At 45.2% G+C, this 15,344-nt stretch overlaps 1 protein-coding gene across 1 annotated transcript in view; it reads left to right on the forward strand.

Moving 5' to 3' along the window:
- dnah5 (dynein, axonemal, heavy chain 5) overlaps positions 1-15,344 on the forward strand; it is a 521,599-nt gene that overhangs the window by 388,099 nt on the left and 118,156 nt on the right. The window contains exons 64-65 of the mRNA XM_072509474.1: positions 6,727-6,882; positions 12,467-12,649. Of these exons, the coding sequence (XP_072365575.1) occupies positions 6,727-6,882; positions 12,467-12,649 (339 nt within the window). The remainder of the gene's footprint in view (positions 1-6,726; positions 6,883-12,466; positions 12,650-15,344) is intronic.

The raw sequence follows: 15,344 nt of genomic DNA on the forward strand, positions 1-15,344 counted from the left end.
GGGAGACTATAGCTGGGATTCTCCGAGCCCGCGCCAGGTCGGAGAATCGCTGGGGGCGCGGGAAATTCCCGCCATGCCGCTCCGACTCCGGGCCGCCGATTCTCCGATTCTCCGGTGGTCGCCGAGGCGCCGGTCGGGGGCCGCTGAAATAGGCCCCCGCGGCAATTCTCCACAGGCGATCGGCTGAACTCCCGCTGGCATGGTTTACATCTGGTACCACCCGGCGGGAGCTCGGACCCGCGGCCACGGTGGCGGTCCTGGTGGGGGGCGGGGGGGCCTTCGTGGTGGCCAGGCCTGCGATCGGGGGCCACCGATTGGCGGGCCATCGTGATCTGGGGGGAGCTACATTCCTCCGCCATGTTGGCGGCGCCCACGCCGGAGTGGGCCACCACGCACATGCGCGGCCTCGCAGTCTGGACAACAGGGCTCCACCAGCAGCCAGAGCTGTGGTATGCCTGCTGGTGCTCTGCTAGCCCCCTGGAAAACGGAGAATCACCCCGGACTTTAGAGGAAAAAGTCCGGAGTGATTCTCACCCGTTTTCCGGCTGACGCAGGGACTTAGTCCCCAAAAGGGAGAATTCCGGCCTATGTTCCTGCCGGAACTGAATAGCGTGTGCTTTCCATTGATGGAGTTATTTGTTCTGCGATTCAGGACATGCAAATGAGTAAGCATTCTGTCGACGTGAATTGGAAGCAACTCGCAGACCAGTGGGCGGTGTAACCACTGGGGCCAGAATTAGCGCTAAAGAGCCTGACAAGCTGGAGCTTTTAAGCGCTCCACTCACCACACATTCATTGCAGCCACAAAGATGGCTCAGAGAAGACCTGCTCCTCAATTTCTCAACAGTGGACACACTGTTTGATGCCGGTGAGGAGGGGACACCCTCTTCCACAGGATGGGCTGCAGACTCAAACATGCCCTCCTGAACAGCACCTTGGAGGAGTTGTAGAGGCAGGCAGTGCTGCTAGTCTCAACAAGAGGAGACAGCTCATGATCCTGAGGGGTGGGAGTCACTGGTGAGGCTATGATGCAGGTGTGGCTGTGGTGCAGGTGTCCTTTGTTTGGGGTGAGCTCTGCTAAACCCCTGCTCCCTTTTCTGTGGGGCTGCACTTCTGAGGAGTGCCAGCACCTGGTGGGCCAGTGATTGAGTTTGGCTACGCCCATCCCATTGATGATACTGCTGGGGTATGAGGGTTTCCAGAAGGGCAGCCTGGGTGGGTTCCCACATCATCAGGGGCTCTCTGAACATTTACAGGACACAGTGAGCAGTCAGCAGTGCGAGCAACCAGGAGCCTGTAAGTACCTCCAGAGGGATGCGTTTAAATCACATTCACCATTAAAGGCAGTCTGAGCTCGGCCAGCCCGATCCCGAGGGGGACAACCTGACTGTACGGACTTGACACCAAGTCCTTCCCCGTCTTGGCTCAGGCAGCCACCCCAGCAAGCTTAACAAATTTTGAAAGTGTCTATTGCTCCTTGCACCCTCTCAATGGCCATAGCGCCCTGCCCCCATTTGTGAATACTTGCAACAATTTGCACCCGCGAGATTTCTGCCTAAGAGGGGTGGTGCATTGTGGAGAGGTGGAGCATGAAGTGTCCAACCCATTAATCGGACTTAAATCCATGTAAATGATGGTTTAACATGGGCCGCCGGTGCAGGGTGCAAACTTCGCTAACTCTGCCAGCAGGCAACTAGAGCGCGGTGTCAAAATCTGAGCCGGGTGCAAATCAAGGTTTTTCACTTGTGCGTTATTCTCCCCCCGATCACCGCCATCGTGAACAGCCCACCCACGGCAGCAACCACAGGAGACCCTAGAGGGGCCGCGGTCATAACCTTGGTGGGGACAGTGCCAGCCAATGGTACCCCTGGCATCAGGTATGGCGGCATGGCCAGAGGCCCCCTTGGTGCTGGCCACCAATGGGGCCAAGGGTGCAGTGATGGGGGTGGGGGAGGGACAAGCGGGGGCAGATTGTGCAGTGCCAACTGGGGCACCATGAAGCCCGGTGGACCTGGTTGGTCATGGGAGTACGCTTAGTTACGGTTCCCCATGACAGGTATGTCAACCCCCTCATGCCCACATCACTTTCACCCCAACACCACCCTCACCCCATAACTCGCTCACCCCGACATCACCCTAAACCCAACACCACCCTCACCATACATGCCTGTGCAGGCGCTGGCCAAGGCCCAGGACAGGGTTGCTACCTCACAGGTGGCCATGTCTCAGAACCACCTGGAAATTGCAGCGGTGCTCCTGAGTATGGCCCAGTCACAGCAGGCCATGGCTACGAATGTTGGTGGAATTGCCCATAACCCTGCACCAACTGATGAAAATGCTGTGTGGAAAGAACATAAAAAATAGAAGCAGAAATAGGCCATTTGGCCTATTGAGCCTGCTCAGCCATTTAATAAGATCATGGTTGGTCTGATTGAGGCCTTAACACCACTTTCCTGCCTGCCCTCTAGAAGCCTTGACTCTCTTGTCATCAAAAATCTGTCTTACTCAGCCTTGAGTACATTCAATGACTCAGCCTCCACTGCTCGATGAGGAAGAGAATTCCAAACACAAGTGTCTCTATGCGAGAAGAAATTCCTCCTCACCTCCATTTTAAATGTCTTGAAACTATTCCCTTAGTTCTAGATTCTCCCAGGAGGGACACATCCTCTCAGATCTACCCTGTCAAGCCCCTCGGAACCTTCTATATTTCAATCAAATCATCTCTCATTCTTCTAAACTCCAATAAATACAGGACCAACCTGCTTAATCCTTCCTCATAAGACAAATCCTTCATCCCAGGAATCAGCCAGTGAACCTTCTCTGAACTGCTTCAAATGCAAGTATGCTGCTCCTTAAACGAGGGGCCTTCTCCGGCATCTGGCCTCCTGGCCAGCCAGCAGCACCAGTGGGGCAAGTTCCGCTGTGTCCAAAATATCGTCCATACTGTTCAATATCTGTAAGGAATTGGAAGAGGGTGTATGTCGTGGAAATCATAATAAAGACAAATTCCTTGAGGTTCGATTTAAGGAAATTTATTGACACAAATATATTTGTGGAGAGAGAGTGTTCCAGCTGCAAAAGCTAGTGCACTGCACTCTGAGTTATGCAGTCGAAAACCATTATATTTATAGTGTTAAATAAACAACTTTGAAGAGATAAAGCTTGGGAACATACGCACGAGGAAATATGAATGTTTTGCCCTTGGTTTTAAAAAAATTTGAGTACGCATTTTGTTGTCCTTTGGAAGAACAACTTATTATCATAATAAGGCCGAGTACAACATACTAAGCAGTATTTAGTTTACATTACTTGACCTACTTATTTTCGCTCAAAAGCAGTGTTAAATTATAGTCAATATTCCCAGCATGCTTCTAAATTGGTAATTCATTAACTTCCCTTCCACAGTGTATGACAACCAGCGGTGTCTTCCACCCCGGAACCATCCAGTTCCCCAAATGCCCCTCCGCCATTTTCACGTTTTTAAAAGGGAGTACTAATCAAAGCCTGCGTGACCACTTCCTGTGGAGGCTGTTCGATCACGGGGGGCCGTTAGATAAGAGTTTGCTCCCATTAATTGTGCTTAGGTGGTGATTATTGGTTTCACGCCATACTAAGACAAGATCCGGATTTCGCCAAGGGAAACGGGCTGGTTAGATCTCAAACAGATCGGTGCCTAGTGCGGTTCTCGTTTTAACAGCCTCATCGCACTCTCGCTTGAGCATAATGTGGCCATTGAATCGCACCCAGAGTTAACGTTTCTCAATGGATGCTGTTTTTTTAAATTTCTGATTTGCCAAATTATTTGTGTACTCAATCCTTTCAAATATGTACCTCTTGGGCTTGGGTCTAGACAAGATGCAGGTCATACTAGAGTGAACAGCTAGCATGGGAGAGAGTAAAGGTTTTGTAAGGTCATCCAAGGTGGAAATGAGAAAGAGATTGTTCAGATTGAGACATGTCCTTAATGGCAGGACAGGTGGAAGAGATCCGCCATCTGGAATATCTCAATGGTTGTTCTGGTGGATGAAGGCTGCAGCAGAATAAAACTTCCAGTTGTCTTGGTTTCTATGCCATTGGATCAAGGTTTCATACTACCAGGACGCATGTGGAAGTTGGTGTGTAGTGGATTCGCCACATTAAAATATGTCATACATGGCGCCTTTGTTTTTGGCTAGCCAATAGTTACAGATGTACCATGACAAATGGAGGATGAATAGGTAGGCATTTGGGAATTTGAATTTGCAATTTTAAGAGACTTGGGATAGAGATTTTTCCAGGGGCAGATGCAGAAAAGGTGGAATTGGAAAGCAGTAGGGTGGTGAGGGATATTGTTTTTCACATCCTGGGCTCGTGCGCGGTTAATTGCCGCTCCACTTGATCTCGAGTCATAACACAAGTGAATTAACCAACAATTCTTTGAAAAATTTTGGTGCTTGGCTGCCCAACAATTACAGTCACTGGGTTTATAAATGTAAATGCAATTTTTATTAATAACGAGAACTATAATGAAATATGCAGCAAATACAGCTGGCTAACAATCATCTAATTCCCTGCTTTAACCTGCCCTCCATCCTCTTATATATACATACACAGACAAGAGAGACAAACACAGAGGGCAATAAAGGGGTAAAAATCATCAGTAAAAGGAAAAAGAGTCTTGTTTCAGATGGTGATTTTTAGCACCTTACTCTTCTTCAAACCTTGCTTTCAGTTTGAAGTTTTACTGTAGATTCATTCAGGTCTCTGTATTTTCAGAAATATAGCACTCACAGCCTTTCTGGAGCGAGAGAGCGGGAAGGTTCTTATCTTTGTTTGCAGCATGTAATGTTTCCCCTGTAGATTAATTAATTCTGGTTCACTGCAGCTTCAGAAATATAGCACTCACAGCCTTTCTGCAGAGGCAGAGAACACAACCTTTCTCTGTCTAGGGCTCAGCTGCTCCCTCAGGTCTCTGAGAAGCATTCCACTGGGAGAAGAGTCAATCACCACCTGCTACCCGGCAAAGTACAGCCTTTTGGGCCAATTCATTGCTCACCAGCCAATCAATCAAACCCTTTCATTTCATTTTCATTTCATTTCATTTTCATTTCATTTTTTCACATCTCTCTCTCTGGTGCAGAAAAGTCTGAAGCTCCTGTTCAAACTAGCAGAGTGTTCTCTCCTGGGTAACTTCTGAATTCTTCATTCTTCCTGCTGCTTGACTTAAAGATACATGTTCATTAATCACCTATGGATCAAAAATGATTACGGCAAAATAAAGAAAGGGGAAATAAAGGAATAAACATGAAAGACCCTTACAATATAAGGAAATGATAATGATGACTGATCAAGAAGCGAGAGAATAGAGACCATGTGAGATGGAAGGGTCAAGGTCACATTCGTCACGTGTATTTGCACAGCATCACATCTCATTCGCTTCATTATTTTTATTTTGCTTTTGTTCTCCAGCAGCATGATATCAAATGAAGTCTTAATTAGACTTAATGGCATGTAATTTAGTATCTCTGGCTATTAAAGTAGCCAGAAGCATTGGCAAAGGTCTTTCAATGAGGTTACAATAGTTTATGACATGAGAGGCATGAAGACCCATTCCGCTGAAAGCTGTCAAAGTTCACACTATAATGAGAGAAAATGTGGCATTTGTGACGTTCTAAAGCTCAAGCATATGAAAATTAGGAAGCAAGTGTTTGAATTCTGTATTTTTCCGACTAATCACAAAATTAAACTTAAAGATGCTGGGTTCATTTTCCTGTCCCGGGGCTTGGGTATATTGCATCGCCTGAACACAGCCTGCACATGAGAATATTTCACGCAGGATTGCGGGAGTGCTTCCGATTTTCTGCCTGTTCCATTTATATGGACAGAAAATTGAATAGGCTCCCATTCAGATATGTGATTCGCCCTGAACAATTTACCTTATTTGCTGCAATCAATTGCTCCAATATGACCAGATTCAAGGACAGAACATTCAACCCCTGCACTTCTAGCAATAAAAGAAATGATGCAAATACTCAGCCAATTCTTCTGAAAAGTGTTTGATGTTTTCATTAAGCCACTTCATCAGTTCTGATGCAAGGTTTCCAATTGAAATTTTAACCTATCAACTTTGTGTATTTTCAGCATTTTCTGTTTTTATTGCCGATTTCCATCAAGTGTGAATTTCCTTTAATTCTTCAGATGGCATGGTGTGTGCCACTCATACACTGCAATTTTTGTGTCACTTTTTAAAGTTCATGTTGATCCTGTGCTGTTGCATTATGGCATGATGGTGTCTGTCTTGTACTGAGAACTGCAATATTAATGCATTTGATCAAGACTATACCTGAAGTGGGAGGATTTGGTGCAGCAATTAAATACACAAATAATGAAGTGTTGCAATCTGCACTATTGACAGCCCTTCCCTTTACTGAGAACATAAAGTTGCCAACCTTCTTAGCATCAAAAAGGTTCTAAAGCATTTTACTGTGAGAATAATCCAGCACAAGTGCACCACAGATTTTATGAACCAAATGCACCATTCCCCCTTGATTTTTTGTTGTCCCAAATGCAGCATGACACTGTGTACATGCCCATTTGAGTTAATATTTTGAATGCAACATATTTGCATCCTAACTGTAGATTAACAAGAATGTATGGAAATTTGCTACTGCGTAATGTGAATTGGTGATGTAAAATAAAAAATGCATGCAGCGTGGTTTAACGCAGCTTTTGATGTCATATTTCCAGATCACTTCCCTAAATCATAAATACTTTAGAAACCACCTAGAGGATGGCCTATCTCTTGGTCGACCGCTGCTTATTGAAGATGTAGGAGAGGAACTAGATCCAGCACTGGACAATGTCTTAGAGAAGAATTTCATCAAAACAGGTTCCATGTACAAGGTAAAGTGATACTCATGGAGTACAATGCCAGGGTTTGGATACACCTAAATGGCGGAAAATGAGCAGTCAGAATTGAGTTTCTCACTCAGGTCAACATTACTGTCTGACCGAAATTTGGAATTTTGTGGTAGATAGCTAAACATATTCATATTCTTGTCATTCTTCCAGATGCCCACTTTCAGGTGCTCTTCCCTCGCACTTCTGCATGTAACTATAGAAGATGCACAACCTGCCCAGTTAACACCTCCCACACCCAGAACCCAAAATACTCCTTATGTGTAACAGCCAAGGGGTGACAGGGGAAGCTGATATCATCTAAAGAACCTAGCAGTAACAATTTTAATGGCATGGCTACATTGGCATATTATTCTGCTCCTTCCCACCCAGCACTCAGAGTCAAATGGACAGCCTGACCTTCAATGTTTTCACTAAACTGCAGCGGAGCCTGCGAAAACTGGCGCCGCCCTCGATCCCATCGTAAAAAGGGATTCTCCGCCCGATCGCCGATTACAAAATCGACGTCGGGGAACGGAGATTCCCGCCCATCAACTCTGGCCCACGAGCATTAGGTTGGGAGAAAGATGTATATTGAGAGGTCTGGGGTGATGCTGCCAATTGTGAAATAGAGGAGGCTGTTGATGATAGGGCTGGAGGGCTGTCTAGGGATCAGGAAGGCTGACAGTCTGGGCTATGGGAGGTTGAAGGCTTTCTTAAAAGATCTTGGAGTATTTCTTCACTCATGGTCCACAAGGAGTGCTGAAAGAAAAGCCATTTTTGGTCCACAAGAAGTGTTAAAAGAAAAGCCATTATCCTGGGGAGGCATCAGCCCTATCATGGATCAACTGTAGAGAATGCCAATGGGATAGGTGGAACTGATGAACATTTAGTAGTGAGGCAAAGTCTCAGACATAATAAGCTGTACTGTGGTCAGGTGTATTGTGAAAGATCAGCAGTACCAAGGGAAGGCTGCACCGTTGAGGTGCTGTCATTGGGATGAGACAGGAAATAAAGTTTGCTTGTTCAGGTTGACAAAAAGCTGAAGAGCAAGGAAGCTCTCATTGTGTCCTGATGAACACTTATCCCTCAATCAACAATACTAAAAACAGATTCTCTGATCATTTATCTCATTGTTGGTTGTGGGTTCAGGTAGTGTGCATATTGCATGCTGTATTTGCTTATTAGGTAATAGTAATTACACTGCAATAATGATCCATTGGCTGTAAATTACATTGGAACATCTTGAGGGTGAGAGAGACACCATCTTTTTTTTGCTTTCCTGTACTCTAACCGCCCCCCCCCCCCCCGCCCCCTATCTATGGCCTGGATCACACCATGGTATTGTGACCCCAGTCACTGTCCTTTCAGCAGCAGCCATGGCCTTCCAAGCGGCGGAGCTGAGCACAAGAGCTGCTGGCCTCTGATTGGCTGGTAGCTCTTGGTAGGCGTGGCTTTCACCTCCTTGGTCTTGATTCCAAAATAGGCCTGATCTGGCATTGTGACAACCTGATTGGTATGTGGTTTGGTAGGCCTTCCCAAAGCTGTTCAAGTCTCTCACCAACTCTCCAACTGGTAGACAAGACCCCTGCACCCCCCCCCCCCCCCCCCCCCCACCCGTGTCTCAGCAAAATTGTACCCAATGCTTTGTTTTTATACACAGGAGGAGAAAATTAGGGAAATCTGACTAGAGACAATCCACGGCACGGTGGCACAGTGGTTAGCACTGCTGTCTCTCAGCACCAGGAACCCGTGTTGAATTTCAGCGTTAGGTGACTGTGTGGCGTTTGTATATTCTCTGCATGAGAATGCACCGGGTGCTCTGGTTTCCTCCTACAGTCCAAAGAGGTGCAGGTTAGGTACATTGGCCATGCTAAATTGCTGCTTAGTGTCCTGCAGGTCAGGCGGGGTTGCAGGGGAGTGAGCCGAGGTAGGGTACTCTTTCAGAGGGTTGGTGCCGACTCGATGGGCCGAATGGCCTCCTTCTGCGCGATACGGATTCTATGGATTCTAAAATCTGGAGAATCCTCACATCCCTGTGATCCACTCACATTCCCTTTCAAGCTTCGGGGACTCAAATTTAGAAAGCTATGGCATATACACAGAAATCAGGTATTTTAGTCACAACACCATAATACTGAATACCACCCCTGAGAAAGGTAGACTTGAGTTGATTAAATTGCAAGGCATTAAAAAGTAAATAAAAGCTGTTCTATCTTTGTAGTTAAATGAAGTATAAAGCCTAAAGGCAGAGCACACTCACTAAGTGGTTTTTTAATAGCATCTGTGTCAGTATTCCCTCTAAGAGTGTATTTAATGATAACAATTAAATGAAATTTGAAGACTGCAATTTGACATATCTGAAACTGTGAATTTAAATTGAATGTATTTTCATGTAGGTAAATATCTAAAGTTAGAAAATTCTGGATGAGTAGTCATCTAAGTGAGAGCCACTCAAGATTTAAAATACCGATATAACATTGGCTAGGTTTTCAAATCTATAGCTACACAACAATTATTATTAACCACTTTTAAAATTAAATTGTCGCTCTTGTAGCTAACTTGGTTGCTTCAAATCATTGAATTAGAATGTGACCAAATGTGACTTTGCTAACATTAAAGTATAATTTACTTTATCTTGATCTCTAAAGTTTTTACTACAAAGTTACAGAAGCAAAGTGTCTTCATTGCAAGATGCACAACACATCCATTTATAGAACAGGAAGTTGCATTTGCCGCAGGTTCCTTTTTTCCTTGTTTGAATTCTCTCAATCTTACATGTTTTGAGTAAGAATAAATAAAACAAAAGGTGGATTGCATAGCTGCCCTAATTATTTATCCCATATACATAAACATTTTAAGACAATAATTATTCTTTACGAAGGGCCACTTCTGATAATTATTTTGGATAATGGTTAGGCATTTATTTTCCAATAGCAGCAAAGAGTGAATAAAATAACATGTAGGAAGGCCTACCCGTCCCCTATCACTGCCTCGACCACAATACTTTGATCCCACCCTTGGAATGGCCACTATTGACCGCTCCTTTTCCATCTGGGACATGCAAATAGTGGGAGGGGTATGTGGTGATGTGCATCACTGTAAATACATGTAAGCTAGACAGACACTAGAGGGAGCACCAGAAACATCACACACACACACTCAACCAATAGATAAGTTAGATGGGAGGCGACCAATGGACATTCACGATACACAAGGAGGTGACACGACCACAGGGGGGCATTACACCAACCCATACATAAAGGACGCCACACACATGATCAGCCCCTTCGGCCAGTGGAGACAGTCAGTGAGGAGAGGCACAGGGGTGATTCATTATCACACCCACCATGTGGAAGACAGCAGCTGGTTAGTCAGTTAGGTAGCTACAATAGGATTAGCAGTAGTGTCGAACCCAAGTTATAAAAGTGTACATAGTGTAAATAAATGAGTTGAAGTTATTTACACGTCTCGACCTTCCTTGACAAATGCAACACAAGGAAGCCGCTTATGTTATAAAGGAAACATAACAAAACAGGGTAGTGCTTGGATTGCTAAGTGATTTCTTTCTCTGCTTCACTTACCACTGCTTCCAGGAACCAGCATGTTTAAAGTGGTAGTGAAACCCTGTTTCCCCCAGTAGATGGAAAGAACCATGTAGCTGCCTCTTCTCTCCTGATTCTAGTCCCGATTGCCTTGTTGTGCAGACTTTGGTTTCTGATGACATCTACGAAGTTGATGAGCTTTAAAGCCTTTCTGTGCCAGTAACTCCATTTCCAACCCAGCCTGGATCCACAGGTAGATCTTAGAGTCATAGGGCCATAGAGTCAGATATCGACTTGGTATGCTGAGTGAGACCTGTGCTGTGCTGTACCTGTCGCAACTGATGGCCATAGACCAGAAACTTCGAACTAAGGAATCCTCACCTCAAACATGTCTTCACATACTTGGATTCCTTATAGGAATGGGCGGAGACTGGATCCCCATTGATTTTGTAGTTACTTGAGCAAACTCCCACACACAAAAGAATTTTAACATATATGCTCATTTTTACCAATCCTTCCTCATGGAACTTCCATTCATTACCCTAAACCTGCCATGACTCCACCCCAGTTTCCTGGACTGTTGGTCATTATTCATCCATCCTGTCAGGGTTTCTACCAGAAAAGGTGAGCTTGCAGTGGCCTTGAGAGAATACAGAGGGTGGTGCACTGCAACTATTAATACAGACATCCATAAAGCATTTGAGAGGTTACAGTGCACCAGTCTTACTTGTCAAAAGCCTTCTTTCGGCAAGCCATTGTGATGAATTGGAGAGAGTGAAGACATTTGCCAGTGCCTTTTCCTCCACTTATGGTCTGGCCATTCCTACAACTTCTTGGCTGTCACAGAAAAGCAGCAACTGGGTGAAGAGTGTAGCCAGTTAAAATGGCTAACTCCCGATTTAGAATGGCCAACTCCGATTTGAAATGGCGAACGGAAAAGGCTGATGGGAAAATCAGCCAACAGGACTAAAACAAGCAGCTGCAGGTAAAACTGTGTATTCGCCTCTGGGAAGGCCAGACAAGATCGATACCTGCAGCCATCAGCACAACAAAACACCAGCCATCTGAATATTAATTAGCAATCCCCGGGAACAATGTGCAACAAATTAGACACACAAAGCCAACCCAAACTTTTCGGCGCCAACAAAGTCCAATCACTTGGAACCAGGTACAGGGTCCGCTCCGAAAGGCGGGAAGCCCCTGGGGACTATAAGTATAGAGTCCAAGTTCAAATCAACCCTTCTTCACCCTGCTGCAACCCTTGCTGCCTTCTGCTGAACTTCTGCAACAACCGCTCAAATCGTAAGTCTTACTTCAGCGCTCGCTACGAGACAGGCGCTGCTAGCTATTGAACTGTACCAGCTTCGAATCCCGCAGGCTCAGAACCCAAACGAAAGGCCATTCATTTCCCTGACGTGGTGGGCCATTTCCAAGTTAAGTATTGGCCTGTTAGTTGTAGGAAGTAGCTTAGAAGTAGAATTTATGCATAAGTATTGATTATTGTATGTAATAAATGTGCGTTGATTTAACTCTTACTAAGCGGTGTGTTGGATTATTGACCATTACCCGGACTTGAACCACGTGGCGGTATCAGAAAGATACCTGGCGACTCAAGAGCAAAGGTGATAGAACAGAGCAATTAAACTAAGGCTAAAGTTAGCAGCAACAAGAGGGAAATGGGCTTGGGTCTCTTGCATGCGGTTAGTAGTGAAGGAACATCTCCTGCATGGTCAGTGGAAGGGGAATTCAGGTTCACATTTTGTAGACCACTGCCTCATTCTCTCCTGCAGTTCACTCATTGGGCAACAAATGAGAGCCTTGAAAGCTGCCACAAGGGCCTGTTCCCAGACCACTGTGGAGCAGAGGGTCTGTGAGAGTCTTGTGGGCAGGTTGAAAACATGGCGCATCTGCACCTGAAGAATTGGCATTCTGTTTCCCAGGTACAAGAAAAAATGGCAGAGGACCTGTTGACCTGAATCTTTGCTTGTTATGTAATCCAGGTCTTTCTGTTAAAACTTATTTATTTATGAAATCTCTCTCAACAGGTGAAGGTGGGTGATAAAGAGGTTGATATAATGAATGGATTCAGACTTTACATTACCACTAAGCTTCCCAACCCAGCATACACACCTGAGATTAGTGCTCGAACCTCCATCATTGACTTTACCGTCACTATGAAAGGTCTGGAGGACCAGTTACTTGGGAGAGTCATTCTAACTGAAAAACAGGTATGGTTGTTCTGTTAAGTTGCGATCTTGCACTGTTTTGTTTACTTCACAATTAATAAGTGGTATCAGCTATTTACTTTTGTATGTTTTTAATATCAATGACATATAATACCCATCGAGTTAATCAAGATACATGTTGGTTGTGAAAGGGCTCATTTCCTTTGCTTTCAAAGCTTTCTAGAAAAAACAAGGATGGATATAAAGAAATTGTCAAACTTCCAAAAATGAAAGCCAACTTTGTCTTTGCCTCAGCTCACCTGCTGCTGAAACCATTGCCTTTATTACCTTCAGGCATGACTTATCTAACACATTCCTGGCCAGACTCCCACATTCTACCCACAGTAAACTTGAGGTCATCCAAAACCTTGCTGCCTATATCCTCACTTGCACCACTTCCTGTTGATCCATCACCTCTATCCTCACTGACCTACAGTGGCTCCCAGTCAAATAAAATTTTGATTTTAAAATGATCATCTTTTCTTTCAAAATCCCCCCCATAACCTGTCTCCTCCAACTGCTCTGACTTTCCTACATATCTGTGCCCTTCTAAGTCACGCCATTTGAACATCCTCAAAGTAAGCACTCCATCATTGGTGGCCATTCATTCTGTTACCTAAGCCCCATGTTCTGGAATTATCTTCCTAAATCTCTCAGGTTCTCTCCTCTGACCTCCCATTGGACACTTCTTGAAACCTACCTCTTCAGCCAAGCTTTTGGTCAACGCATATCTCCTTATGTGGTCTGACATTTAGTCTTGTTTTATAACATTCTGTGAAGTTTTATGAAATGTTTTACTGCACTGAGGCACTATATAAATACACATTGTTGTTGTGGGGGATGCAGTACTCGCCTGAAGCACATCCATTGGGCAGAATTTACGGTGCCCCACCGGTGGGTTTGCAGGCCAGGGGGGGGGGGCACCTGTAAAATTCTTCAGGGTGGCTTCCCACCACCCTCCCAACTCCTTGACCTCTCCATAGTTTTACATGGGGCAGGCGAGGCCTCAGATGATCCGTACTCCTTGGCCCAAACTGAGGCCCTTAAGCGGACAGTTAATGGCTTCATTTCCACTTCAATTGTGAGGCTGGCTGGTGGCGTTTGGGGCTGGGGAAGAGGGTGGAGCTCAACCATCGAAACATCCTGCCCACTAATAATTTTGCAGGTAACATGTTAAATTGGTGATGCCTGTTCTTTTTCATGGTTTCTATGGGCTGTTATTACTACCCGTGCTGTTCACTAGTTACACGCATCAACAGAGGACTCAGTATCACAAGTGGCTGGTGCTACCAGAAGGCAGCCTGCACCTCTTAAAGGAGAGATGCACTGTGGCTGCACAAAGTGGAGGGAAGTTTTTGAAAAGATAATCTGGACTGAGATACTTTGAACATGTGAGGGGGTGAGCACCAAGGTCCTGGTGGAACAGGTGGAAAGAAAGAGAGACATTCAGGAACCAAGAGTCAGGAGGCCCCCAGACACATTCTCAGGAGGGAGGCAGAAGAGATGGTGACAGAGATCAATGTCAAGAGTGTCGCTCCTAGAGCATTAATGCAGCTTGCGGAGACTCAAGTTGTAAAGTTGAGTCAATTTATCTTTAATTGCTCAGTTATCTATCCTTTCATTACTCATCTCTTTGTGATCAGGACTTAACTTTACAATTCATAGAATTTATCTCACTGTCACACACTTAGCACTGTTGTAAGACTCACTCCCACAATTTAGAACTCACGTATACCATTCGATCATGCTAGCCATTTCATCTAAATATCTTACTCATTTACTTCCCTCTTTCGTGCACGAGACGTTGGCACATAACAGCAGACAGTTGTAAAGAACTGGAGGTGGGAAGTACAGGTGCAATGGACAATATAGAGCTTACCAACATGAGAAGGAGCATTGCTGAGGCTGTGGCTGCTGGAGGAATTGTTGAGGATACCTGCATACCTATTCCTCCTTTCATCCCACTTATCCCTCATTGCACAATCTCTTCTGATTCATAAGCTGAAAATGGTGTAAGCAGGCACTTCTTACTTTCTCCTTTTCCCTCACCACAAACCGAGCCTTGACCCTTTTTAGTTTAGATACCCAAAAACTAGATCCGACGCAATCAGTGAAAGAAGCGGAAGAAATAGTGACGGTCGAGACATCAGCTCAGACGCTGACACTGCTTGTATTTTAGAACCTAGGATAAAGGAGGGATCTAGTAAATAGTAGCTAGGGTTGGTGGGATGATGAGGGAAAGATAGTGTGGAGATGCCAGCTCGCTGTATATCAAGATCATACATCAGGTCTGCTACAGAGGTCACGTGCCCTTTGAGATTGTTAAAAGTAGACATGAATATGTGCAGAAAGTAGAAAAACTCATTGGAACTGTAAAGGGAAAAAATAAGCACATGCTATTTCCCTCATTGTAAGCATAAATCCGATGGTTATCATTGTAGGATTTGTGCTGCATAACTGATTTCATAACCTATCGTTATCTGCCTGTTGGTTCGCAGTCTGATTGACAGTCCGGCATGGTGGCACAGTGGTTAGCACTGCTGCCTCACAACTCCGGTTCAATTAGGGCCTCGATGACTGTGTGGAGTTTGCACTTCCTCCCCATGTCTGCATGGGTTTCCTCCGGGTGTTCCGTTTCCTCCCGCAGTCCAAAGATGTGCAGGTTCGGTGGATTGGCCGTGCTAAATTGTCCTTTGTG

Source organism: Scyliorhinus torazame, chromosome 6, assembly GCF_047496885.1.
Source record: "Scyliorhinus torazame isolate Kashiwa2021f chromosome 6, sScyTor2.1, whole genome shotgun sequence".
Taxonomy (NCBI): domain Eukaryota; kingdom Metazoa; phylum Chordata; class Chondrichthyes; order Carcharhiniformes; family Scyliorhinidae; genus Scyliorhinus; species Scyliorhinus torazame.